Source organism: Macaca mulatta, chromosome 10 (assembly GCF_049350105.2).
Source record: "Macaca mulatta isolate MMU2019108-1 chromosome 10, T2T-MMU8v2.0, whole genome shotgun sequence".
NCBI lineage: Eukaryota > Metazoa > Chordata > Mammalia > Primates > Cercopithecidae > Macaca > Macaca mulatta.
The window spans coordinates 19,545,799-19,572,530 of NC_133415.1; the positions used below are offsets into that span (position 1 = coordinate 19,545,799).

Below are 26,732 nucleotides of genomic sequence, written 5' to 3' on the forward strand. Positions count from 1 at the left end.
GTGATAAAAATCGTGAGATGCAGGAAACCACCTCACTCAAGAACAGTCGGCCAGTGATGCCGAGTCTCAAGAGAGACACCTTGGGGGCAAGCAAGTATTTAAGGGGTAGGTTAGGCTTTTTCTTTTAACTCAGTGAGGTTTGCTTTTCTATTTTAAAGAATACTAACCATTTAACAATAATCACTAAAGATTTCAGGGATGCAAGTTGTGCCCCTAATATTTTATTACATTAAGAAAATTTGAGGACATGTATAAGCTCAGTATTTACCTTCAGCGTTAAATACACTCTCAAGTTAAACAGACCACAGCCTTTCAGAGGTGCTATACTGTGGAAGACTGCATTTTGTTCTGTGAGGCTCATTAAAAAGTACCAGTTACCAGGAAAACTGATAGGAAAGACTATGTTAGCTGGGTTCACAGAAAACTATTTAAAATCTATGAATCCTATGTATATGCTGCAAAATATGTAATGAAATCAGAGGGCAGGAAAACTTGGATAAAGTACTACAAATGCTTTCATGTTTGAGAGATTCAAGGCACAGTTTGTGACTGGTTAAACAGTACGTTGAGAGGGAAAATCAAGAGCATACACAGAGATCATATCCCCAAAGCAGCATTTATTTACCCACTGAATTCCAAAACATTTATTTTAGAAGTCTGGCATTTCATAATCACCCATCTTGATTGACATGGGCTGACACACATGGCGCTGTCAGGATACACAAGGACAATAGCCAAAGAGTTACAAAAAATAAATCCATGATTCTTAAACAATCGCAACCAAAAAAAAAAAAGTTACAAGTATCAAAACTTTTAGATGCATTGCATTGAAAAGAAGGTTTGTGCACGTCATAATTTAAAGAGGCAAAAACAAGGCGCTACTGAAACCTCACGTTAAACAGTTTATTATAAAGCTGATGGAAAGGAGCAAGTTGTCTCTCTGTATCAGCTTCCCTTAACAGTTTTCCATTAGGTGAAGAAAGAGGTGGGAGGGGTGAATTCATTTTTGCATGCACAAGATGTACTGCTTAACGAAACACTATCAGCTTGTTTTAAATGGATCTTTTAAACATCAACTGTAGCCTGTGTTGGCTAATTCTTTCTAATCTCCCCCATTACTTTCGCCTAGATTTCCCATACATCAACAGGCATAGTAAAATGCCTCATCAGAACACACTTCTCCACACAATTCAAAAAGGGAGCTCCTGTGGGCTCAAAGCAACCGTCAGTCCAGCAATGCCCATGATTTATCTGAAACTGCTTCCCAAGAGACAGGAGTGCAGATCTGAGTAGCTGTGCTGCCAATACAGATAGGTTTAGCACTAGATATTTAGTGATTGTGGCAAGGAAGAATCGGTGATGATGGGGGTGGTGGGTGAAGGAAGGGCCAGGGGACCTGAAGGATCTTCAGTTGCCTTCTCCTGCTTCTTCATCCTGCTGGTCGCTCGTCCAGAGGGTGAGGTTGTCTCGCAGCAACTGCATGATGAGCGTGGAGTCCTTATAGGAATCCTCGTTTAGTGTGTCCAGCTCAGCTATGGCATCATCGAAGGCTTGTTTGGCTAAGAGGCAGGCTTGCTCGGGTGCATTCTGGATCTCATAGTAGAACACGGAGAAGTTGAGGGCCAGGCCCAGCCGGATGGGGTGCGTGGGCTGCATCTGCTCTTTGCTGATTTCAAAGGCTTCCTTGTAGGCAGCTTCAGAAGCTTCGACCACACTGTTTTTCTTCTCCCCAGAAGCGACCTCTGCTAAGTAGCGGTAGTAATCACCTTTCATTTTCAGGTAAAACACCTTGCTCTCATACTGGAAATCATTGCAGTTCTTGATCAGGAACTTGTCAAGCAGAGACAGGACATCATTGCAAACTGTCTCCAGCTCCTTCTCAATCTTCTCCCGGTAAGCTTTCACTTTCTCCAATTTCTTTTCGTTTCCATCAGCCATGGTTTTCTGCTCAATGCTGCTAATGACCCTCCAGGAAGATCGCCTGGCACCAACCACATTCTTGTAGGCCACAGAGAGGAGATTTCGATCTTCATTGGAGAGAGGTTCATTCAGCTCTGTCACCTGCAAAACCCCAAGAAGATAAACATTGAAAGGAAAATCTGAAAATCTTGGCAAGAAGCCTTCCCTTCAACATAATCAACAATCCTTCTCAAGAACAGGATTATGAACAAGTCAGTCACTCTGGAGAATAAAAACCACCCATGGACAAAACCAATATAGACATGAATCCTATGTGAAGAAAAGACTGTAGTCTAATAGAAGAGATAAATACTTGGCACCCAAAACAGAAAATCATAGGGGCTTGAGAAATTCATAAATGAGGTCTCATAAGATGTTGCTTTCATGTTGGTACAGGAATGGGACTCAGGATAATTATGAAAAGGTTGTACAGCAGCAGTACACAATGAAGAAAACCTCAAGCTTCAGCTACTCTGCAAAAGATACTCTGAACAGGCCAGGCGCGGTGGCTCATGCCTGTAATCTCAGCACTTCGGGAGGCCAAGGCGGGCAGATCATGAGGTCAACAGATCGATACCATCCTGGCCAACATGGTGAAACCCCATCTCTACTAAAGATACAAAAATTAGCCAGGCATGGTGGGGTGCGCTTGTAGTCCCAGCTACTTGGGAGGCTGAGGCAGGAGAATCGCTTGAACCCAGAGGTTGCGGCAAGCCAAGATTGCGCCACTGCACTCCAGCCTAGCAACAGAGTGAGCCTCTGTCTCAAAAAAGAAAAAAAAAAAAAAAAAAACTCAGAACAGTAAGATCATGCGGTCCCTTTGTCAGATGTTCAAAGACGACAGACTGGAAGTGTTCCAGACTCTGCTTCCAGCTTTACATTCTGGAAAGAACCAACCACTCCTCAAATACACATTAACAGGTGGTGGGGCTCCACAGATCAGATGAACATCACACAGATCCAGTGGCCAGAGCTTCACCCTGTGTGGCCACACATGGAACCCTGACTGATACTCCCAGCCCTCTCCCAAACCAAAATGAAGAAGAATTCATTAGTGACATGAAAGTGCCCCCAGCTCCAGGTGAAAAGAAGCACAGCTACTCAGCAGCAAGTTGTACTCTGACCTACCTCACAGGAAACTCTGGTCATCAAGGATGGAAGCATCAATTATTTTAAGTGGGAGAGTTAAATTTCACAAGCTTTAACTTCCCTTCGTTCTCCCTGATGCCAGCTACAAGTGAACTAGCTATGCAGTTAGTAGGAAGAGCATTATTAGACTTTGCAGTGGGTTGAACTGTGTCCCCCGCCAAAAGATATGCTGAAGTTCTGACCCCAGGCACCTGTGACTGTGACCTTATTTGGAAATAGGGTCTTTGCAGATGTAATTAGTTAAGATGAAGTCATACTGGATATTAGGGTGTGCCCTAAGTGCAATTACAGGTGTCCTTATAAGGATAGTGAGATTTGGACACACACACACACAGGAAGAATGCCATGTGACAGTGGAGGCAAAGACTGGAGTTATGCATCTACAAGCCAAGGAACACCAAGGGTTGCCAGAAGTCACCAGAAGCTGGGAGAGTGCCTAGGAAGGATTCTTCCCTAGAGCCTTCAGAGGGAATGTGGCCTGCCTACACCTCACTTTCAAACTTCTAGCGTCCAGAACTACGAGAGAATAAATTTATTATTTTAAGCTATCCAGTTTGTTGTACTAGGTTCAGCAACCCCTAGGAAACTGTTTAACAGAGTTTCCTAATAGAGTTCCTAATAGAGTTGGTCTGGGCCCAAGCACAGAAAATGACTTGCTAAATTGACCCAGGACATTTCACAAGCCCTTAAAAGATGGTGTGTCGTCTATAAAGTAGAGGGATTCCTTAGTATGACCTACTGGTAAAGGTCTTTAATTTTAACACTGAAAAAAAAAAAAAAGGAAAGCAAAGCATTTAGGAAACCATAAAACACTAAACAAAAAAGGTATTACTTAAACCAGTCTGTAAGGACAGAACCTCCAATAGAGGGAAAAAGCCAAGTTCAGTGGGGAAAGTTATCAATAGCATATTCAAATAGACACACTTAAAATGAATTGAGAAGACTGAGCAGTGGAGTATCAGAAATCCTGAACAATGATGGTTTATTTGGGGAATTAGTGGTTCAAGGACATAAGCAGCAAGTGTAATCATTATTACATGTAAAAATCAGAAAACTTGTGCCAAGTTCTTACAAAGTAAAACAAGCAATTGTCTGAGTCCTCCCTACCCCCAAGCCCCAGACAAAATAAAAATACCAGCTCACTCTTAATGTCTCCATTTCCCTGTCCCCAGAACCCCTACTCTTCTGCTACAAACATAGGATTAAGTCTCTCCTTTGCCTACCCATCAACCAAACCCCACTTCTTTCTTCAGTGTGGTCTTTGGCTAACAGCTATCCTCACCATTCCCAGGGGTGCCGCCTCCACTCCCGTCAAGCCAGGGTTCTCATTATTCATCCTCACATATTCATCAGTAGTCTCCATACCTCTCACTGTGATCCGCTCCAGTCTACCATGAATCTAAAATCAATGCTCCCCTTAAATCACGTTGAACACCTATAACCCGACTAGTTTCCTCCTCTAGTAAGTGCCTTTAAACACTTACATACATTTTCTTATGGAAAATAGACTTTGTAAATATTTAATAACTTAGTCTTTTTCTCCCCACATCAGAGGGTCATGTGTCTACATCGTAACAAGGTTTGAGGGTGGCACACCTCACACATGCATGTCAAAACCCAATCATCACACTTACAAACTACAAAAAGATGAATAACTACTTAGTCTTTTAAGGGAGCCACACTTCTAAATCAAAATTCCATCCCAAATATTCTGATAAATTTCAGAATGCTTGAATCCTCTAGAATGACTTGCATTTCTAGAGCAACATTTAATAAAGCATGAGACAATAACAGAATTTGGAGAGCTCCTTTGATCTTGTAGTAATTAAATCCAACTAAGGCCATTTGGCATTAAAATGCAAATAATATCCATAAGGAGTCACAATATACTTCCTCCTGTGACTAACAAAACTGCTTCTGTGAAACTGGCAAAGATACACCAAGGTAACTTCCCAGAGTATGTCATTTAAAGAGAGTGCATATCTGAAATACACGTATGTATGAGTGCTTGCATAACACAAAAGGCAGTATAATTATTAAACCCAAGACATCTGGAGTTTAGTCTGAGCTAGCTATGTGACCTTAAACAAATCACAACCTTTTTGGACATCAAAGGTAAAATAAGCAGGATTAGCCCAAATGATCTCCAAGGCCTCCTTCAGCTCCAACATTCCATGATTTCATTTTTCCTGTGCACCAATAAAAGGTGTGGCACAGCATGATGAAGTTGATCCTACTAATGTGAAGTTTGGGTGTTATCTGTAAGAGTATTCTTTCTCCCTCAGGACTGAACTGCCAAAAAGGCTACTGGGCAGTATTTATGACACCTTCACAAGAAAAATCATTTACTGGGAGTAGTAGTGTTTATGTAACAATCATCTGGTTGCCTGCCAGTCTGAATGAATCACTATCAGCATTAGCTGAGGGTGACTAACATATCTCAGCAAGCAAATATTGTTCCTCATACCCCAGCCAGGGCCTAACTAGGAAATAACTGGATATATTTAAATATAGTATTTTTTAATACTCCTGGGTTATAATTCAGTTGACAAAAGGAAACATGAAATGAAGATGGCTTACTACTTGAACAGATAACTAAAGAAATCTGAGTTTTTCCCAGACTGGAAAATTATAGACCCATGTAAAATCAGATGGTCCATTAAAACAAAAAGATTTATAGCCAATCTTGATAGATGATACTTAGAACCAGTTCCCAACACATCAAATACCAAAATACAGGCGCCAGGAGCACTAATGAAAAGTTCAGTCATACACTGTACTAACAGAGGCAAACACTGGGTGGCAACACAGAGTAATGGATGCTCTCCAGGTCCCAACCATGCCACCTATGACCAGCTGCAAAACCTAATGAAATGATTTATTGCATCTCTACAAATCAGGAACATGAAGCAAAAACAAGACATACAATTTTAGAGGCAGGCCTAGACAATAGTTTTCAGCCTTCTTTCCACTCTTTAACACCAGGATTACGACAGTCATTTCTGCCACATGGCACCTTCCCTCAGTGTAGCCACGCTGGGCACTGAGTCTTCAACTGGCCACAAACCAGGGGGTTTGCCACCTCTGCTCACAGCCTCTCTGCTTTCTAGGTGTCCTGATTGCCTTCCCACCCTCTGTAATCCTACTTACACCCTTCCTGAATGACAAACTTAAACTGATGAGCTCTTCCCATGCACAAAGGCCCTCCTCTCCATTTATTTTAAGGACTGGACTCCCTGCCAGCTAGTTTTACTAATGTCCTGACCAAACAGCCTTTGGCTACACCTAGTCCCCACCCCAGGGCACTCATTTCACATTTTCTCTGCTCCAGGACTACCCAACATTGCTAAATGTCAAAAATGACCTGGCCTGCTGATCATTCACTTATCTTCCTATGACACTATTCGTTTACCCAAAAACCCCTGCAGGCCTCCTCCCACTACTCACAAGGCAAACAACTATGTGTGTGTGAGTAAAAACAGATCCACCGCCAAAAATAGTACGGGGACTATTGAGGAAAATTTAAAGTTCTTAATCTTGGAAACACCCAACATCAAAAGTAACACTGAGCAAACAAAATGCCACCCCCAAGCTGCCAGGCCATAGCTGCCTAAGTTGGGGGTAATGTCACCTCACTCAAACATGCTGCCATCCTTCACAGCTCCACATATGCTATGGGCTCATCCTTTATAGTTACCCACATCTACACCAACCAGCTTGCTTTTGATATGAGTAAGTAAATGATTCTCACGATTAAGTAAACATAACCACATCATAAAATCTTTAAGCTTCTTTGGAAGAAGTACGTGTGTACGTGTGTGTGTTAAAAGTGAGCTTGAGGAGCCAGGCATGGTGGCTCACACTTGTAATCCCAGCACTTTGGGAGGCCAAGGCAGGTGGATCACTTGAGGCCAGGGAGTAGGACACCAACCCAGTCAACATACAGAAACCCCGTCTCTACTAAAAATACAAAAATAAGCCAGGCAAGGTGGCGTGCGCCCGTAATCCCAGCTAGTTGGGTGGGACATGACAATCGCTTGAACCTGGGAGGTGGAGGTTGCAGTGAGCCAAGATTGTGCCACTGCACTCCAGCTTGGAGGACAGAGCAAGACACTGTCTCAAAAAAAAAAAAAAAAAAAAAAAGTGAGCTAGAGGGATGAAAACTTGCTGAGCTCTTTCCCAAGTTTATGCTTAGGAAGTGAGGATCTTGCCTGGCCTGGCCCCAAGCTGGCAAGATATCCACCAACAGACCAAGTCCTATGGGCCACTGTGCAAGAACATCGCCAGCCAGGGTCAGGCTGAGCCCCTTATCTTTATCAGGATGAGGCTGCAATTCTGTAACGCTACTATAGGCTAAACTTCAAGCTCAGAGCAGGCAAGTTCAGGTAAGTTACATCTACTCTAAGCTAAATTTTAGTCAAATAAAACAGCTGCCCTAGTATAGTCAAGAGACTGCCTTTGCCTTGCTTTTGACATAATTGAACATTTTCATGGGGACTGGCAAGGATTAAATACAACAGCATCTGAATGGCATTACTGCATGCTACTGTCCCTAGAGGCATCAGAATTGAAGGCTTCAGAAGCTGTGCCAGGTTCGGATCATTGGAAGTGCCAACACTCACCACCGCAGAAAGGAATGCCACTGCAGCCAGGAGTAGGGTGGGAGGAGCACCAAAATGCTGGGGCAGAAGACAAGCTGCCTCCACTTGGGACACTAGGAGGAATTTTACCAGCAACCTAGAGACAGAAATTTTGGGGCCTGCATAAACATATACTAAAGGGTGCAGGGAGAAAAATACATTAAAGGCAATATGCAGAAACAACTGGTGTCAAGAATATGAAATAGGCCGGGCGCGGTGGCTCAAGCCTGTAATCCCAGCACTTTGGGAGGCTGAGATGGACGAATCACGAGGTCAGGAGATCGAGACCATCCTGGCTAACACGGTGAAACCCCGTCTCTACTAAAAAATATAAAAAACTAGCCAGGCGAGGTGGCGGGCGCCTGTAGTCCCAGCTACTCGGGAGGCTGAGGCAGGAGAATGGCGTAAACCCGGGAGGCGGAGCTTGCAGTGAGCTGAGATCCGGCCACTGCACTCCAGCCTGGACGACAGAGCCAGACTCCGTCTCAAAAAAAAAAAAAAAAAGAATATGAAATAATTTCTTAAAATACCCCAAATAAAATGTAACATAGTCCTGCACATCTTAACTCAGGAGAAACTCAAATTCAATACTTTGTTAAGGAAAAAAAAAAAAAAAAAAAAAAAGGCGGGGCGCAAAGGCTCACGCCTGTAATCCCAGCACTTTGGGAGGCCGAGGCAGGCGGATCACAAGGTCAGGAGATCGAGACCATCCTGGCTAACATGGTGAAATCCTGTCTCTACTAAAAAATACGGAAGTCCGGGCGAGGTGGCTCACGCCCCTAATCTCAGCACTTTGGGAGGCCGAGGCGGGCGGATCACTAAGTCAGGAGATCGAGATCATTCTGGCTAACATGGTGAAACCCCATCTCTACTAAAAATACAAAAAATTAGCTGGGCATTGTGGTGGGCTCCTGTAGTCCCAGCAACTCGGGAGGCTGAGGCAGAATGGCGTGAACCCAGGAGGCGGAGCTTGCAGTGAGCCGAGATCACGCCACTGCACTCCAGCCTGGGCAACAAGAGCAAAACTCTGTCTCCAAAAAAAAAAAGTAAAATAAGTTCTATAAACTTGCTAAATGTAACACACATTAAAACAAAACAAAACAAAACAAAAAAAAAAAACAGGCCGGGCGCAGTGGCTCATGCCTGTAATCCCAGCACTTTGGGAGGCTGAGACGGGCGGATCACGAGGTCAGGAGATCAAGACCATCCTGGCTAACACAGTGGAACCCTGTCTCTACTAAAAAAATACAAAAATTAGCTGGGTGCGGTGGCGGGCACCTGTAGTCCCAGCTACACGGGAGGCTGAGGCAGGACAATGGCTGAACCTCGGAGGCGGAGCTTGCAATGAGTGGAGATCGCGCCACTGCACTCCAGCCTGGGCCACAGAGCAAGACTCTGTCTCAAAAAAAAAAAAAAAAAAAAAAAATTGGGGGTACCCTCTCCAAAACCATATTTCTGGAAAAGTGGGACACTGTAGTCTGTCACTAATATAAAATCCCAGACAAAGACCAACTAAAGAAAATCCCCAGCTCATGCCTGTAATCCCAGCACTTTGGGAGGCCGAGGCAGGTGGATCATGAGGTCAGGAGATCGAGACCGTCCTGGCTAAAACGGTGAAACCCCGTCTCCACTAAAACTACAAAAACTTAGCCAGGCATGGTGGCGGGCGCCTGTAGTCCCAGCTACTCGGGAGGCTGGGACAGGAGAGTGGTGTGAACCCGGGAAGCGGAGGTTGCAGTGAGCTGAGATCCCACCACCACACTCCAGCCTGGGAGACAGAGCAAGACTCCGTCTCAAAAAAAAAAAAATCCCCATCAAAGAAAATACATTTTTGGTTTAAGGGAGTCAGTTCTGGCCTGTGGAAGTTCTTCTGGGGATAATTCAGGGACCCAAACCCACATGGGGACCACAGTTCCTACTTCAGAGCAAGAAAGCCATGTAAGCTGGTGGCCCACCTGAAAGACCCTTTAAATTCAAACTATTACAATTCCAGGGCCTTCTTCCCTCCTCCAAGACGATTACATTTTAAATGCCTAGTTAGTGGGAAACATAGCTCCCTAGTTTTTACATATTTCAAACTATAGTATCAATGTGGCTCTAAGATTTCATACTCATTGGGTGTGGTAGTTCACTCCTGTAATCCTAGCACTTTGATAGGCTGAGGCAGGAGGATTGCTTGAGACCAGGAGTTTGAAACCAACCTGGACACCATATAGAGACCTGTCTATACAACTTAAAAATTAGCTGGGCATGGTGGCATGCATCTGTAGTCATAGCTGCTCAGGAGGATCACTTGAGCCCAGGAGCTCAAGGCTACAGCAAGTTATGATAGTCCCACGACTGCACTCCAACCTGGGCGACAGAACGAGACCATCTCTTTAAAAAAAAAAAAAAAAAAAAAAAAACCATACTAATCACAATTTTGGTACACCTCAAAATCCTCCTACTGTGACACTGATCTGTCTCACCTGGGGCAGTCAGCTGTGCACTTTTACACAGCACCTGCTCATTTCCCCACTTCCCAGAATCTCACAGCTGTTGCAACAACAGCCTTTTGCCAGTAGTTGGGCCAAGTGCCCTTCCTCTCCGACTCCTGTTTCCTTAAACTGTAGTTTTGTTTCCTGCACTTAAGATTTCTATATATATATTCTGCAAGTACTTCAAATGTGTTTCTCCCCGTTTTCTGTCAACACTGTAGTCAACTGATTTATCAGTGTTAAAACACCATGCTATTCCAGTAATTTTTACATTTGATAACTTCACAATTACCACCTATGTTTTAATATAAAATAGATTACTTAGGGCCATAAGACATGATGAAGGCCGGGCGCGGTGGCTCAAGCCTGTAATCCCAGCACTTTGGGAGGCCGAGACGGGAGGATCACGAGGTCAGGAGATCAAGACCATCCTGGCTAACACGGTGAAACCCCGTCTCTACTAAAAAATACAAAAAAAAAAAAACTAGCCGGGCGAGGTGGCGGGCGCCTGTAGTCCCAGCTACTCGGGAGGCTGAGGCAGGAGAATGGCGTGAACCCGGGAGGCGGAGCTTGCAGTGAGCCGAGATCCGGCCACTGCACTCCAGCCTGGGCGACAGAGCAAGACTCCGTCTCAAAAAAAAAAAAAAAAAAAAAAAAAGACATGATGAAATTATGTCTATGAATATCCAGAAATCTATCTGGTTATTTTCCCTCTTTCCTTAAATCACTTAGTTTTCCGGACTAACATTTAATCCCACTTTATAGGTTTATTTCAGTTATCAAACGGTACTTACAGAGACTACAAATTGGGTAAGGTCATTCAAAGCCTAGCCTAGAAAGGACTTAGGTTCTACAATCTTTCACAATGTTTCTTCCCACTATTATACTCTATGCAAGCTGGTAGGTATAAGATAAAGAGAGCTTGAAGATACTCCTTTATGCTTCACTTCAGAAACATTTCTTGCTTCTTCAAATTATGGAGAGAAGCAGGGAAGAGAAGTTCTCAACAGGTTTGAGGCAAGACCATTGTTTCCAATATGCACGATTTTTCTTCAAGCTTACCAACACTGTCCTCCAGGTGACGCTGGTAGAATAAGGAACATCAATCATTACAGGAAGGCAATATTATCAGGTGAGCATTTTAATTGTGAAGGAAACAGAAAGCAAGTTAGAAGACCGAAGGCAAAACTGACTTGTTAATAACATCACTACTTTTATACTTCAGAGGACCTAAAGCCAAGATTAAGTTTCAAGGTTACAGAGTGGTGGCATCAGAATATATCCTCAACACAGGTGTCCTGCTCCATCCTCCCTACAACAGGCTACTTACCTCCACAGCTCTGAACAAAGCCCAGGTAAACCCAGAGGGTTACTGAAATTTACACCTTTTCCAAAAGAGATTAATAAAATAGAGACTGAGTCATCCCAGTAACATTAAGAATTTTTTTTTTTTTTTTTTTTTTTTTTTTTTTTTTTGAGACGGAGTCTCGCTCTGTCGCCCAGGCTGGAGTGCAGTGGCGCGATCTCGGCTCACTGCAAGCTCCGCCTCCCGGGTTCACGCCATTCTCCTGCCTCAGCCTCCCCAGTAGCTGGGACTACAGGCGCCCACAACCGCGCCCGGCTAATTTTTTGTATTTTTAGTAGAGACGGGGTTTCACCGTGGTCTCGATCTCCTGACCTTGTGATCCGCCCGCCTCGGCCTCCCAAAGTGCTGGGATTACAGGCGTGAGCCACCGCGCCCGGCCAACATTAAGAATTTAATCTACAAACACCAATTTAGCAGGGAAAGTGACTCCTGCCAGTCCTTTCCAACATATTATTTTTCTTTTAAAGAAAATATCTATAAGCACAATATATTACATTTAGATGATGGAGGAGAAATGGTTTATCACAATTCTGAGATGGCAGAATTAAAGCTTGGATTGACTCTTCAATGCTGGCTGGCTTTTCCAACTCATTATTTCAAATATAGATATTATAGATTCCTTTGGTTTACAAAAGGCTACCTTAACCCTCCAGAGAAGATCTATGGACACTAGTAGCTAGCTGCAGGAAAGCATTTTACAAGCCTACTAGAAAGCCAATCTTTTTCTCTACTCAAACTAGATTTTGTTCTGGTAACATCTCTCCATTCTTGCCTTTTTCCCCCATTTCAAGTTGCTTCAGGTTTCTGATTGTTTCAGAACGCACCTTCTAGCCATTTTTCCTTCACCTCCATTCCCCTTCATTTAAACCTTGTCCCTCCTTTCTTTTCACCACATTTATTTCCCAAAGGGCTCCTAACACTGCAGTCTTTACGTCTCACTTAAGAGGGTGAGCAACCACTTCATGAAAATGTGTGGCGAGGCCTCAGCCTGCATAATCCCAGCACCACTCAGTAACTGGGGAGGAGAGTTTTAAGTGTGACCTGCTGTGGACAGAGGCAGCTTTATCCCAAAGAAAATTAAGGTTCGGGATCCCTTCCAAGGAAATGCATTCAGTCAGCCCCATTTCTGTACAATATGCAAAAATTATATTTTAGATTTTCTTTTAAAGGACCCCCTGAACTACATGAAGTTCAGCCTCCAGACCTAGACGGCCCCCCGGTTTGGAAGAAAACCTCCTGCCTCACCAAAACAGCATGCTAATAGTGCTGAAGTCAAGATCACCCACAAATCAACATACGGGCAACAGTGTTGCTGGTCTCCAAACACACCCAGTTGTGTGTAACAAGGACACCACAGGAAAGGCAACTCTTCAAGTACCTTTCTTACCTGAACAATCCTAAATATTAGCCCCAACTACATATTTTGTCTGACATTAAGGTCAACAGCCTTCAAATGAGCTTTCCAAATGACTTAAGATTTTAGGGAGCCTTTGTATTTGCAGTTTTTTCGCAACTCCCTCCAAAAGGCCAGCAAAGGATACATTTACTATAGTCATGGGCAGTAATTCTCAGACTTAAGCCAGCTAAAAATCGCCTGTGAGAGCTGGTTACGATGCAGATATGAGTCTCACCCCCGAATTTCTGCATCTGTAGGTCTAAGGCGGGGTTCAAGGGGCTCCTCCCAGGTCTCAGGAGGTTGTACACTGAACATAGCAGGATGGTGGCCGCAGCTGTAGTTCTATCACTGTGTGACCTTGACACAGTGAGAGGAAATACTCATTTAGAGAAAACGTAAAATAACGTGAAGAGTGAGTGAGATGGTAACCGGAACTCAGAAATGCAGGTGGTGTGTGACCCACGGTATTTTGCTAGGGTGTGGCTGGGCACGACTCCTCCACCGGAGAAGAAGCTGCAGAATCGATTTATGAGGGTCTCGGGAATGCAAAGGCACACAGATTAGTCTCACCTAGAAGTCACGTTTCATTTTAATCTCCAGGCAGACAGCGCAGCAGCAAACCTGGGGCTGTGATGGGCCCCACACCCTCCGCCCCCTCTCTCGCCCTCGTCCACGCCTAGACTGCAGGAAAGGGGTCTTCGCACACAAAGCCAGACCCCCAGGAGTGGGAAGATGAAACCAGAACAATTCGAACAAGCAGAGCAAAACAGATCGGAATTACAGACTTCAGGACGTAGCAGAGAAAACCAGCTGAGACAGGGCGCCACTCACTAGGTGATTCTTTATTCCAAGTCGGGGAACGGAGGAAGACGAGAGGGGGGGCCCCCGGGTCCGGTGAAACGCTCTAGTAGGAGGAATGCGGCTCCTTCACGACCCCTAGGGCACCCTTTGCCCCCGCCCGGGATCCGAACTAAGATGTGGCGACCCCGGCCCGCCCGCCCCCAACGGGGCTGCCGCCGCGACCCCGAGATGCACCCTCCCGGATCCCCCAGCCCGGGCCCAGCCTCAGGAAGTGGCGGGGCGCCCAGCGGGAGCGGGAAGCGCGGGCGGCCACGCCCAGCCGGGTCGTGGGGTCGCCCATGGCCGGGAGGGGAACGCCGCCCGCGGCCATCCCCGTCCCTCCCCAAAGCCAGGCCTCCCCGGCCAGCCGCCTGGGCTCCCGGCGCGCTCACCGCCTTCATGGCGGAGGCCATGTCGTCGTAGCGCTCCGCCTGCTCGGCCAACCGCGCCCGCTGCAGCAGCTGCTCCCGGTCCCCCATGTCGCTCGCGGCTCGGCCTCGCTTCGCGCCTCACGCCGCTGGCTCGCTTGCCCGCCCGCCGGTCAGTCCGCTCCCCGGTCGCTGCGGAGGCCGCCGCCGCGCACGCGCACTGGCTCGCCGGCCGACCCGGAGGCTGCAGGCTGCAGGCAGCGCCGCCGCTCGCGCCCTCTCGCTGGCTCGCCCCGCGCGCTGTGGCTCGCGCCGCGGACACCGCCGAGGGAGGAGAGGCGGTCGCGCTGGGGGATGGGAGGACGAAACGACGCCTGCGCAGTGAGAGTGGCCAGGCCGGGCGGCGGGGAGCGGCTGGAGTGGGAGGGGGGAAGGGCGGGCCGGCCCTAACGGTCTATTTCAAGGTGACGTCACCTACTATAAATAGCCACCGCCGCCGCCGCCCCGCTTGAAAGCCGCGCAGGCGCTCTGCGAGTGCTGCATTTTACCGCCGCAGAGATGGAGGTGGAGAAGGGAAAGCCAGGCAGGAGACTGCGGAGCCGGAGGAGGCGGCGCGGTGATGGCGGCTGCACGGGGAGTGCATTGTCATAGCGCCACCCTGAAACGCACCACTTCAACCACGTTAGCGATGTGGCTTGAGAAGGGCCCCAAAAGCAAGCAAACCTACCCGCGGAGAAGCCGGGAGGCCGCGTGCCCCAAGGGGCGGGTCAGCCCAGCCCCGCCCCGCCCCAGCCGTCCCGCCCGCCCCGAGCCCTGCCTGTCCGTGGGTTCTGCTAGGCCACACCCTGTGCTTGGGTCTGCACTGGTCCGGGCAGAATCGAGTCCGACCCTCGGGGACGGCCCCGCCACACACACAGACACATGCAGTCGCACACATCCTGAGACATAGCCTTGGGCAGGCTTGTGCCTTCCACCAGAGGGGACTGGATGACCAGGCCGAGACAAGTAATATTCAGGACACATTAGGAGCCAGCCCAGGGCTAGTCCCGTACGAGCATTCTCCTCTTTAATCCTCACTACCCAGCCCACGTGGACACAGCTGGTCTCCCCATATTTAAAATGTGGAACCTGAGGAAAAGCAAGGTAGTGACTTGCTCAAGTTTACACAGCCTGTTAAGTGGTGGGGCCAGGATCTGAGTCCAAACCCAGGCTGGACTTCCTCTTGTGGCAAAGAGCTGGGGTGGCCCAACTGGCTGGTCACTGAGCCCCTCCCAATCCTGGCTGGCATTGGATACTGAGGGTTCCTTGTGCCAGGCCCTGGGCTGGGCTGCCCGACAAGCTAGGAATATAATGCTTAAAACAGGGCCCCAACTGACTTCCAACATGCCAAAGGCAGTGTAGGAGAAGGGGCCTTGGGATCGCTGAGAATTTACTGAGCATCTACTGCATGCTCAGCCCGCAGGGATAAGCTGGATCTTGGAGTAGAGTCAGGAAAGAGATTAAGGCCTGGGGTACAGCATGGGCAAAGGCTTGGCAGTGACCTGGGAGATGGTGAGAAGAGAGGCCTAACAATGGGAAGTGAGGTTGGGTAAAACAAGATTACGGAATGTTTTAAATGCCAGGTGGAAGATTTGAGGCTTCATCCTTAGGTAATTGAGAAGCCATATATCAGGCCTGGAATCTTGCTCTAGAGAGTAAGACGTGTTTGAAAGGAGAAGGGAGGGAACTGGAGACTAGGCCGTTTCTGGACTTGTTTTCCATCTGGAGAATTAGACTTAACTGTTTCAAGGACTAAAGAATAGATATCCACATGCTGGAATGTCAGAGCTGGCAGGACCCTTAGAATCACCCCTATCTAACCCCTTGTCCTGAATAAGGGGAAACTGAGGTCTGAGGGAAAGGAGGGGCTGGCCCTAGTTTGCACAGCGAGTGACCAGAGCTGGGGCCTCCATACCAGGTCTCTTGCCTCCCAGGCCTTCCTCTTCCTGCTGTGATGCTAAAACGATCACACTTTTGGGGGCCCATGAAACAGGATTTGAATGTGGGCCTGGGAGGAGGCACCCACCCCAGGCTTCACCATGCTTTGAAGAGTCACCTTTGCTGTTGGAATCGAGGTTAACAAACCAGTCTGATCTTTCCCCTAGTGAATATATTTAAAGAGCATTCTAGATAGTAATGAATCATCCACTCCACCCCCCAGAAGGATGGGGTCCCAGTGAGAGGTGGGAGGAGGGCCAGCCCTGGATGGGGGCACCTCCTCAGTTCCTTCTAGCTCTTAGAGGGCTTAGAACCCTTCCAGCTTTTCTGATCAGGTTGGACTAAGATTGATTTCAAAACAGTGAAAATTAGGTAGAGCTGGAACATTCTAAATAATTGATTTCTGACATGTGTAAATGACACTCTGGTTCTCCCATGAAGCTTTTCTTCTCACCAAACTTCCCCATCTCCTCTTCCTCACTTCCTACCCACCCATCAGCTCAGTGTGCTCTGGCCCTGTCCCCACTCCTCCAGTGTGGCCACCAGAGCCCTCCTTGTTGTCAAAGCCAAGGACGCTTCATAGTGCCCACCTCCCTGGCCCTCTTGGCTGGACTGGGCATGACTGCTCACCCTACCTTGACCGGCTCTCCCAGCTTCCCTTCTGCTGCTCCAGCCATTACTCTTCTATTTGCTATGTGGGCTTGTCTTCTAGTCTACCCGGAAATACTAGGGTTCCTCAGGGCTTTGTCCCGAGCCCTCTTCACACACTGCCTTATCCTTGGTGACCCCATCCTCATGCACTCTAAGGAACCATCTACCACATTCCTAGCACCAAGCAAGGTGCTTTGCAGAACTGGGCATTTTTTTTTCCCTCAAGATACCCCTGTAAGGCTGGTCCGATTTCCTTTCCTGTTTTTTTGTTTGCTTGCTTTTCTGTTTTGTTTTGTTTTAAGATAGAGTCTCACCCAGTCACCCAGGCTGGAGTGCAATAGTACTCTCTTGGCTCACTGCAACCTCTGCCTCCCAGGTTCAAGCGATCCTCCTGCCTCAGCCTCCCAAGTAGCTTAGATCCTCAGGAGGCTAAGGCAGGAGGATTCCTTGAGCCCAGGAGGTTAAGGCTACAGTGAGCTATGATTATGTCACTTCACTCCACTCTGAGTGACAGAGGGAGACCCTTTCTCAAAAAACAAAATAGTTTATTTTAAAAAGCTACAAGGGCTACAAGGCGCACACCACCACGCCCAGCTAATTTTTTCAGAGAAAATTATTTAAACTCTTATGCTTCATCTGTTAAATGTATTTTTTAGTCTTTTTTTTTTTTTTTTTTCCCCTGAGAGATAGAGTCTAGCTCTGTTGCCCAGACTGGAGTGCAGTGGCACAATCTTGCCTCACTGCAATCTCTGCCTCCCGGGTTCAAGCAATTCTCCTGCCTCAGCCTCCCAGGTAGCTAGGACTGCAGGCATGCACCACCACACTCAGCTAATTTTTTTGTGTGTATTTTTTTTTTTTTTTTGAGACAGAGTCTCGCTCTGTCGCCCAGGCTGGAGTGCAGTGGTGCGATCTCCGCTCTCTGCAAGCTCTGCCGCCTCCTGGGTTCACGCCATTCTCCTGCCTCAGCCTCCCTAGAAGCTGGGACTACAGGCGCCCGCCACCACGCCCGGCTAATTTTTTTGTATTTTTAGTAGAGACGGGGTTTCACCGTGTTCACCAGGATGGTCTCGATCTCCTGACCTCATGATCCGCCCGTCTCGGCCTCCCAACGTGCTGGGATTACAGGCGTGAGCCACTGTGCCCGGCCTTGTGTGTATTTTTAATAGAAACAAGATTTCACCATGTTGGCCAGGCTGGTGTCTAACTCCTGACCTCAAATGTTCCTCCTGCCTCAGCCTCCCAATGTGCTGGGATTATAGGCGTGAGCCACTGCGCCCAGCCAATTTCTTTAATTTGTTTAATAGAGCTAGGGTTTCGCCATGTTGCCTATGCTGGTCTTGAACTCCTGAGCTCAAGCTATCCACCCACCTCGGCTTCCCAAGTGCTGGCACTACAGGCGTGAGCCACTGAGCTCGGCCTCCTTTCCTGTTTTACAGAGAAAGAAACTGACACAGAGCTGTTCCATGGTTTGAACAAAGTCACACAGCTGGGAATGGGCAAAGCAAGGATTCAAACTCAGGTCCGTCAGACGCCCAAGTCTGAGGGCCTCACACTGCCCCCTGATGTCAGCTGAGAAGAGCTCAAAGTGTGACTCCCCTGTTGGGGTCACTCAGATTATACAAAGAATACATAAGCCTCCCACCGAGCATCCCACACACTCTTACCAGCACCCATCTTCTTTGCCCTTAGGAGAGAGTTGCTAACGCCCAAGAGCCTCATCAGTAAAAACCAGGGTCACCACCTGGGACAGGTCACCTATTCCTAAGGCTATACCTCCTATCGATAAACAGGGCCTTTGAACAACTTCAAAGAGAGCGCCTGAGCGAGCTGAGGGAGGTCAATGGTTAATGTCAAACACACTTTGTTGCCTCAGGGCTCAGAGCAGGTCCCCACTAGAGGAGCCAAGTCTGTGTCTTCTCCTAGTGCAGGGTATCATTCGGGGAACAGAACAAAATCCCCCTGGGTTCCTGAACACACGTGTGTGGTGTGATTTGAGAAAGAACATGGTTCTTGTCTTGGGTTCAAATCCTACTCTGCCAGTGCACCAGCTGAGGACCCTCAGGCAAGTCACTTGTAAAAAGGGATCAATAGCCTGGCACAGTGGCTCATGCCTATAATCCCAGAGCTTTGGGAGGCTGAGGTGGCAGGATCACATGAGGCCAAGTGTTCAAAACCAGCCTGGGCAACATAGCAAGACCCCAGTTCTACAAAAAACAAAAACAAAATACACACACACACACACATATACACACACACATACACACACACATATATGCTTACATATATATGATATACTTTTATATATTATATATTTATATATATAATATATGATATGACCCCAGTATCCTTTTGCTGACACAAAATCTCAACCCCTGTGTCTTAACTAAGAGCATCCTGAGCGCAGAGATTTCAGGATCATCTAGAGCCTTCCACCCCCTTTCAAAGCCCGCCTTGGAAGCAAACCAACACCCAAGGCAGCTTTTGGCCTTAAGAAGTGTGAAATGTCCTGCATATATTATATATCATAATTCATATATTATGATATATTTATATCATATATAAATATATATAAATATATAAATATATATAAATATATATAAATATATAAATATATAATAATATATATATTTATATATTTATTATTATTAAATATATAAATATATTTATATAACATATATAATATGTGTATATATATTTTATATATATAAAAAAACCTATATATATATATACACACACACACACACACACACACACACACACACACACACATATAGGGGTTTTTTTTTGTGTTTTTTTTTAATGGAGTTTCTCTCTGTCACCCAGGCTGGAGGGCAGTGGCATGATCTCGTCTCACTGCAACCTCTGCCTTCCAGGTTCATCAAGCAATTCTCCTGCTTTGGCCTCCCAAGTAGTTGGGACTACAAAAAATATTTTTAAAAAAGAAAAACTTAGGCCGCGCGCAGTGACTCACGTCTGTAATCCCAGCACTTCGGGAGGCCGAGGCGGGCAGATCATGAGGTCAAGAGATCAAGACCATCCTGGCCAACATGGTGAAACCCTGTCTCTACTAAAAATACAAAAAATTAGCTGAGCGTGGTGTTGGGCGCCTGTAGTCCCAGCTACTTGGGAGGCTGAGGCAGAAGAATCGCTTGAACCCGGGAGGCAGAGGTTGCAGGGAGCCGAGATCGCACCACTGCACTCCAGCCTGGCGACAGAATGAGACTCCGTCGTCAAAAAAAATAAAAGAAAAACTGGCCAGCCGCAGTGGCTCATGCCTGTAATCCCAACCCTTTGGGAGGCCAAGGTGGACAGATCACCTGAGGTCAGGAGTTTGAGACCACCTTGGCCGACATGGCAAAACCCCGTCTCTACTTAAAATACAAAAATTGACAGGGTGTGTTGGCATGTGCCTGTAATCCCAGCTACTCAGGAGGCTGAGACAGGAGAATCGCATAAACCTGGGAGGCGGAGGTTGCAGTGAGCTGAGATCATGCCATTGCACTCCATCTAGCATGGGCAACAGAGTGAAGCTCCATCTCAAAAAAAAAAAAAAAAAAAAAAGCCAGGCATATTGACTCACGCCTGTAATCCCAGCACTTTGGGAGGCCAAGGTGGGTGGATCACCTGAGGTCAGGAGTTTGAGACCAGCCTGACCAACATAGTGAAACCCCATCTCTACTAAAATACAAAAATTTAGCCGAGTGTGGTGGCCGGCACCTGTAATCCCAGCTACTCGGGAGGCTGAGGCAGGAGAATCGCTTGAACCCCGGAGGCAGAGGTTGCAGTGAGCCAAGATCACGCCATTGCACTCCAGCCTGGACAACAAGGCTCAAAAAAAAAAAAAGAATTCTTCACCTGCATCCCACCCAGAGCCAGTGGTCAGGACTGCTCTTCACGTGGGACTGCATTTCTAAAGCGTTGCCAGAACCCTCCACCAGAGCCCAGTGAATAGATGACCCAGAAAAGGCACGTCCTGGTTTTTTTTTTTCCCCCCTCTTGGATACTCTGAGACACTCTGAGCTGCTGAGAAGTCTGCACACCAAGGGACCTATTACAAAGGAGACATGATATTGTTCTGGAGAGATGGCGTTTGCAATGTTGGCATGGTTACCATCTTGAGCTGGAGTAGCCGCCTGTCCACAAATTATTAATGTCACCCAGATAGGATTTTAACTTTTTCTCCCACTGTAGGCCACCTGCAGTCAAGGTGACCTTACCGACCCAGTCAATGATAATAAAACCACCAGCAATAACACAGACAGACAGCAGCTCTTGTTTTTTAATCACTTACCCTCTGCCTGATTTGAGGATGAACACTTTACTCTCATATTATCTCCCCACATCCTCACTTGGAAGGAGGCTGTTAGCCCCACTATATGGATGAGGAAACTGAGGCCTAGAAGAGTCGGATTCTTGCAGTCATCTGAAGCCTTCCCCACTCAACTCCATTTTGCACTATCTACTTTGACCCCAATATCCTTTTGCTGACACCAAATCTCACCCCTTGCTTAACTAAGAGCATCCTGAGCGCAGAGATTTCAGGATCATCTAGAACCTTCCAACCCTCTTTCAAAGCCCGCCTTGGAAGCAAACCAGCACCCAAGGCAGCTTTTGGCATTAAGAAGTGCGAAAATGTCCTGTTAGCTGCAATCTGTGAGCTGGTTCTATGAGCTGGTGGAGCTCAGAGCCCCAGTCCCAGCGCCCGCCCCCCACCAGCTTGTTCAGAGGAGCTCAGCTCTGGGGGAGAAGGCAAAGCCAACACCTATTGAGTTGCAGTTAAAATGAGGGCGAAAGAGGCTTTTGTTTCAGTTCTGCAGATGGTCTGGGAGCTTGTGTTTCTTAGCAAGAATTTTCTAGATCTTTTGGCTTGAACCATCTGAATAACTGCCTCAAGCTTTCACATGGTTCCCACTGGGTGGGCTGGGGTGGGAGGGGCTGTTGTGCATAGTCCGGGAAAGCTGGAGAAGGCTGTTCCTTCGCCCCGAGCCTTGGATTTCTTATCTGTGAAATGAGAGGCTGCAATGATGAATGGCAAAGTACCTTTTTTTTTTTTCAGCTCTGAGTGTCTAGGATATTTCACCATTGGAAGACCAGCAGACAATGTCATGACAAATGACAACTCAAGAGGATACAACAGGGTTGCTTCAAAAGACAAGTGTTTGGACCATGTCAAGACCTGGAGTGAAGAAGGTAATGAACTCCTACTTCATAGCAAGCAGGCCATGGGCCAGCAGTTTGCTACTGTGCTGTCTCTTGGTTAAGGCAAGGTCAGTATTATTGTTTTGATTTTACAGATGAGGAAACTGAGTCCCAGGGAGGTTAAGTGTCTTGCCCAGCTACAGCACAGAGAGCAGGGGCTCTGCTCCATCTTCACCGTTCTTCCCACCACTGCCCCTGACCTGCAGAGAGCCTGAGAACATTCTTTTAGCTGTTGAGCTATCAGCATAACTGTCATCAGCTGCTGCTGAAACTGTACCCTGGGAAGCAAGGGAGAGGGTCGCTGAATTTTCACCATGGTTCTCTGCCAGGCAACTATGCTAAAAAACATCTTTTTCTCCCCAGTATGTTAGTAGGAGGCAAGCAGATTGTTATAGCCTTCTGTCTTCTTGTAGATAATGGTGGCAGGCTGGCCCCGACTCAGGAGATAAAGAGATCTGAGAGGACCATAGCCACATGAGAACGCCGACTCCTGTAGGAGGCTGGCTGGCCTCTGCAGAGACAGCACTGAGCTGCCCCTGGGGTCGTGGGTAGGACCCATTCCCTCTTTAAAGATACAAACTCCTCTACCTGGCCTTTCATAACCTGCCCCTGGCCCATCTTCTCAAGGTCATCACCCACTTCCTGGACACATTAGGCCCACCAGGTTCCCAGACTCTGCCCATGAGTTTCCAGAATGTTCTTTCCCATCCCTCCACCTCATTCTCTGCTTCTTACACTCCTTTAATACCCACTGAAATCTTAGCTCCTCTAAAGAGGAGGTAAGTTTCTCCAACTTAGAAGTGCTCTCGCCTTCCACCTACTCCCACTGTGACTCTGGTATCCATTGTCTGCCTAGAGTGACGCTGGTAGGAATGTCTGTGGCTTGCTACTGGGCATCAAGCACTATGTTTTGTCATTTAATGTAGTATAAGGTCTCATTTAATCCTCATGGGAGCTATTCCTCTTACACCCATTAAACAGATGGAAAAATTAAAGCTCAGGGAGGCATCCTCTTACCCAAAGTCACGCTGCTATTAAATGAAGAATCAGGATTTGAACCCAGGTCTTTCTGACTATAAGGTTCACACTCTTTGTTACATACATCTTCTGCTTCCCACTTCCTTAGGAGACAGCCCTGTCCTTTGTAATAGACTGTAAACACTGGAGGATGGGGCCTGTGTTTCATTCACCATCTGAGCCCCTGGGATGCCTGGCTGAGTGTCCTGGATCCAGGCACTGCTCCATGAATGCTAAATTGAATTCAGTTACACCTTCTGCGTATTACAAAACTCCCATCACCAGAGCCCCCTTTGTGAGTGGCCAAGATCTTTTGTCCTCTCCCCTTCCACCCCAGGAAGGGGAACACCTGAAATCAGCTGACAGCTAACATTAAGTGACAGCTGAGTGAAAGGCAAGAAAAGGGAGGGAGCAAGGGGGAAGGCAGGCAGGATTGCAGGAGCCAGGAGGGAGCCCAGAGAAGGAGGAGAGCTGTCCTGTTGAATCTGGCCAGCTTGCAGCTATTCAGAGTACAAGATATGGAGTTACCAGACCCAGCCTCAAATCTAGCTCTTCTATAGTAGCTGGGGAAACCCAGGCAAGTTGTTGGACCTCTCTGAGTTTCAGTTTTCTTTTCCATAAAATGGGCATGTCGGAGGCGGGGTGGAGGGGGGTGGGGGAGAATAAAAAGGGCATGTCACTGTCCTCGCTAGACCTCTTCATTCAGGAGGAATGAGGCTGTGTCTGAGGGAGGGAGGGAGTGCTGACTACTGGGCTGTTACCTACTTTAAATGGGGACAGTTGGAGGACCAGCTTAACCTGAAATGGCTTCCCCATGAAGTCATTGAGCCCTGAAGGCCTGGGGCAGCAGGGAACTCACAGAATCACAGGCCCATAATAAAGATGTTGGAGACAATTCAGTTTGGCTTTCTTACTCCAAGAGGCAGCACAGCATGGTGGACTGATGGCCAGCTCTGCCAGCAACGGGCTATCCCCAAATCCTGGCCCCCACTTGGTAATTGTGTAGCCTTGTGCATGCCACTTTGTCCATCTCAGACCACTGGTTCCTTATTTTATTTTATTTTTTTTTGAGACAGTGTTTCGCATGTTGCCCAAGCTGGAGTACAGTGGCGTGATTTCAGCTCACTGCAAACTCCGCCTCCCAGATTCAAGCAATTCTCTTGCCCCAGCCTCCTGAGTAGCTGGGATTACAGGCATGTACCACCATGCCCGGCTAATTTTTGTATTTTTTGTACGGACGTGGTCTCACTGTGTTGGCTAGGTTGGTCTCGAACTCCTGACCTCAAGTGATCCGCCTGTCTCAGCCTCCCAAAGTGCTGGGATTACAGGCATGAGCCATCGCGCCTGTCCTGGTTCTTCACCTTTAATATGGAATTTAAAGTAGTTCCTTTGCCACAGCACTACTGGGAAGATCAGAGACCCAGACAATAACAGCTGGTCATTCAGTTGGCCCTGTGGGAACTAAGGCTCAGAAAGGGAAAGTAATTCACCCACAGTCACACAGCAGGTTAGTGAAATCAAGCCTATGCCCAGGCCTCCCAAAGCCCAACCCTGGGCTAAGCATCAGACAGCTGTGGCCTTACCGCAAAGAAGGCTGAGACTACCCTTGGACATGCAGCCAAGGAACTCATACTGGGAAGCACTAGTGGGATTCTGTGTCTCACTGAGCTGAAATAATTGCTTGGGTTGCCTGTGGATAGAGTATGGCAAAAAGCCCAAGTCAGAGCCTATGGTCACATGTCCAACTTGGGGTCTAATCCACAGTATAACCCTGGCCATGTCGGGTCACCTCTCTGACCTATCTGAGCCTCAGTAGTTTCTCTGCTTACAAAATGAGGGCAAGAATTCCTGGCAATGCAAAGGAATCATATAAAACACAGACTATTTCTTTTCTTTTCTTTTTTTCTCTTTCCCTTTCCCTCTCTCTTTCTTTCTTTCTCTCTTTCTTTCCTTCCATCCTTCCTTCCCCTTCTTTCTTTCCTTCCTTTTTTTTTTTTTTTAGACTAGGTCTTCCTGTGTCACCCAGGCTGAGTGCAATGGCGCAATCCTGGCTCACTGCAGCCTTGACCTCCTGGACTCAAGTGATCCTCCCACTTCAGCCTCCCAAGTAGTTGGGACTGACTACAGGTGTGCACCACTACACCTGGCTAATTTTCTATTTTTTATAGAGACAGGGTCTCAATATGTTGCCCTGGCTGGTATTGAACTCCTGGATGCAAGCGATCCTCTCGCCTCAGCCTCCCAAAGTGCTGGGATTACAGGTGTGAGCCACCATGCGTGGCCCGGAGCTATTTTCACAGCAGTTACCCCTGAGCCACTGGGCACCTCACTGTGCTGTTGCTAGCAACGGCTTCATTTGGTCCTCACAACAACCCTGCGTGGTGGGAACCTAATTTGTAGATAAATGGCTAGGAACAGGTAGAACCAGGATCCGAGCTCAAAAGGTATTCTCTATGTCTGTTCTCTCACCCCTCCTCTTTCCCTACCTAACTTGGGCTCCTTCTTCAGGTTTCAGTATCACCCTGACTTCTTTTGGAAGGATCCCTTGGCCTCAGGCTGGAGTGGGCACCTGCCCTAGCCCACAGAGCTGGGTTTCTCCCTTTCTTCAACCACACAGGGAGCACCACTATGCAAAGACCTCATCACATTCACAGCCGTCTCCCCAGAGCCTCGCACTGTGCTTGGCATACAGCAGGTGCCCAGTAAATACCTGCCAAATGACTGAATGCATCTCGCCAGCCTCAGGATGCCACCAGGCCCTGAGGGAGACAGGAAGATCAGAGGAAAGCTTTTGGATTCCTGCCACGCCTCACATTAGCAGCATCTTCTCCGAGTCCTGACAGCCAGCCTCCTGGGACACCATTTGAGCCAGCTGAATTCCGGTCACCGCTTCACCTTGGAAAGGCATCCGCAGCCCTCACCAAGCAGCCCCGTAATTGACGTCACAGCGGGGCCAGGAGCTGCCCTGTTAATATTTTATGTGGCCTTCACTGTGGCAAAATGCAGCCTCCAAGAGCTGGAGGGGCCGTGCAGAGTCTCCGTGGGGTTGTGAGGAGGGCACAAATGGGAAAGGGCTTCATAAATCATAAAGCTCCCAACAGATGAGCATCATTGACCCATTTCAGTCCCTGGCTTAACTCAGAAAGAGCCGGGGCTGCACATGCCTGCAGTGGAACAAGAAGACTGCTGACCGAGCCCGAGCACTAAATCAATGGGGGATTAGGGGCTCCTGGGTACATTTCATGGAGACAGGGGGAGGGCAGAGCACTGGTGCCAGCCAGACCTGGACTCCACTCCAGGTTTGCCCCCTGCACAGCTGTGTGACTGGGTCAGCAAATGGACCACTGAGCCTCAGTCCCCCTTATCTGTGAAATGGGGATGATGGTTTCCTCGTAGCACTGCTGTGAGGATTCAGTAAAACGAGTGATGCTGAAGACCTAGCTTCACACATCGCAGGCTGTCAACACAGGCTGAGACCCTTCTCCAAAACCAAGCCTGGCACCTGAGGTTGGAGAGAGGAGATGCGGGGCCCTTTCAGGCATTCATCGGGCAGAGTGATGGCGGGAGGGAAGAAGGAGCAAGGAGGCACAGGAAGGATGATCTGGGAGCCAGGCATCTCAGATTTGGACTTTTCACCCTGGTGGACCCATGCCAGGAGAGGTATCAGAGAGAGGATGGGCGGGGGGCCCCAGG

At 47.7% G+C, this 26,732-nt stretch overlaps 2 protein-coding genes, 1 long non-coding RNA gene and 1 other non-coding gene across 6 annotated transcripts; 2 read left to right on the plus strand and 2 right to left on the minus strand.

Annotated features, from left to right (window-relative positions):
- Positions 1 to 597: 597 nt before the first annotated feature.
- YWHAH (tyrosine 3-monooxygenase/tryptophan 5-monooxygenase activation protein eta) lies at positions 598 to 14,411 on the minus strand. Of its 3 annotated transcripts, XM_077948885.1 has the most exons (4): positions 13,133 to 13,225; positions 12,890 to 13,005; positions 11,288 to 11,309; positions 598 to 2,061 (listed from the first exon to the last, which is right to left on the minus strand). In XM_077948885.1, the coding sequence occupies exons 1-4, from the start codon at positions 13,145 to 13,147 to the stop codon at positions 1,408 to 1,410; spliced, it is 807 nt and encodes a 268-aa protein (XP_077805011.1). In that variant the 5' UTR covers positions 13,148 to 13,225; the 3' UTR covers positions 598 to 1,407.
- On the minus strand, positions 4,655 to 4,757 carry LOC114670702 (small nucleolar RNA U13). The gene has a single exon (XR_003720397.2). It is a non-coding gene; the product is annotated as a small nucleolar RNA U13 (small nucleolar RNA).
- Positions 7,128 to 8,867, plus strand: LOC144331810 (uncharacterized). The gene is made up of 2 exons (XR_013399313.1): positions 7,128 to 8,115; positions 8,666 to 8,867. It is a non-coding gene; the product is annotated as an uncharacterized LOC144331810 (long non-coding RNA).
- Positions 13,684 to 26,473, plus strand: YWHAH-AS1 (YWHAH antisense RNA 1). Its single transcript, XM_015150105.3, is given in 4 exon segments — positions 13,684 to 13,821; positions 21,880 to 22,034; positions 22,036 to 22,090; positions 25,548 to 26,473. Coding segments are annotated over 3 exon segments (486 nt in total). The 5' UTR covers positions 13,684 to 13,821; positions 21,880 to 21,935; the 3' UTR covers positions 25,880 to 26,473.
- The last annotated feature ends 259 nt before the right edge of the window (positions 26,474 to 26,732 follow it).

What these genes read in the sequence shown, in the direction of transcription:
- YWHAH (XM_077948885.1), bottom strand. An exon ending in GACCAGCAACACTGTTGCCC is followed by an intron (nt 11,310 to 12,889) that starts GTATGTTGATTT and finishes TTATTCTACCAG; the next exon opens with CGTCACCTGGAGGACAGTGT. An exon ending in TCACCTGGAGGACAGTGTTG is followed by an intron (nt 2,062 to 11,287) that starts GTAAGCTTGAAG and finishes GGGGTTTTGCAG; the next exon opens with GTGACAGAGCTGAATGAACC.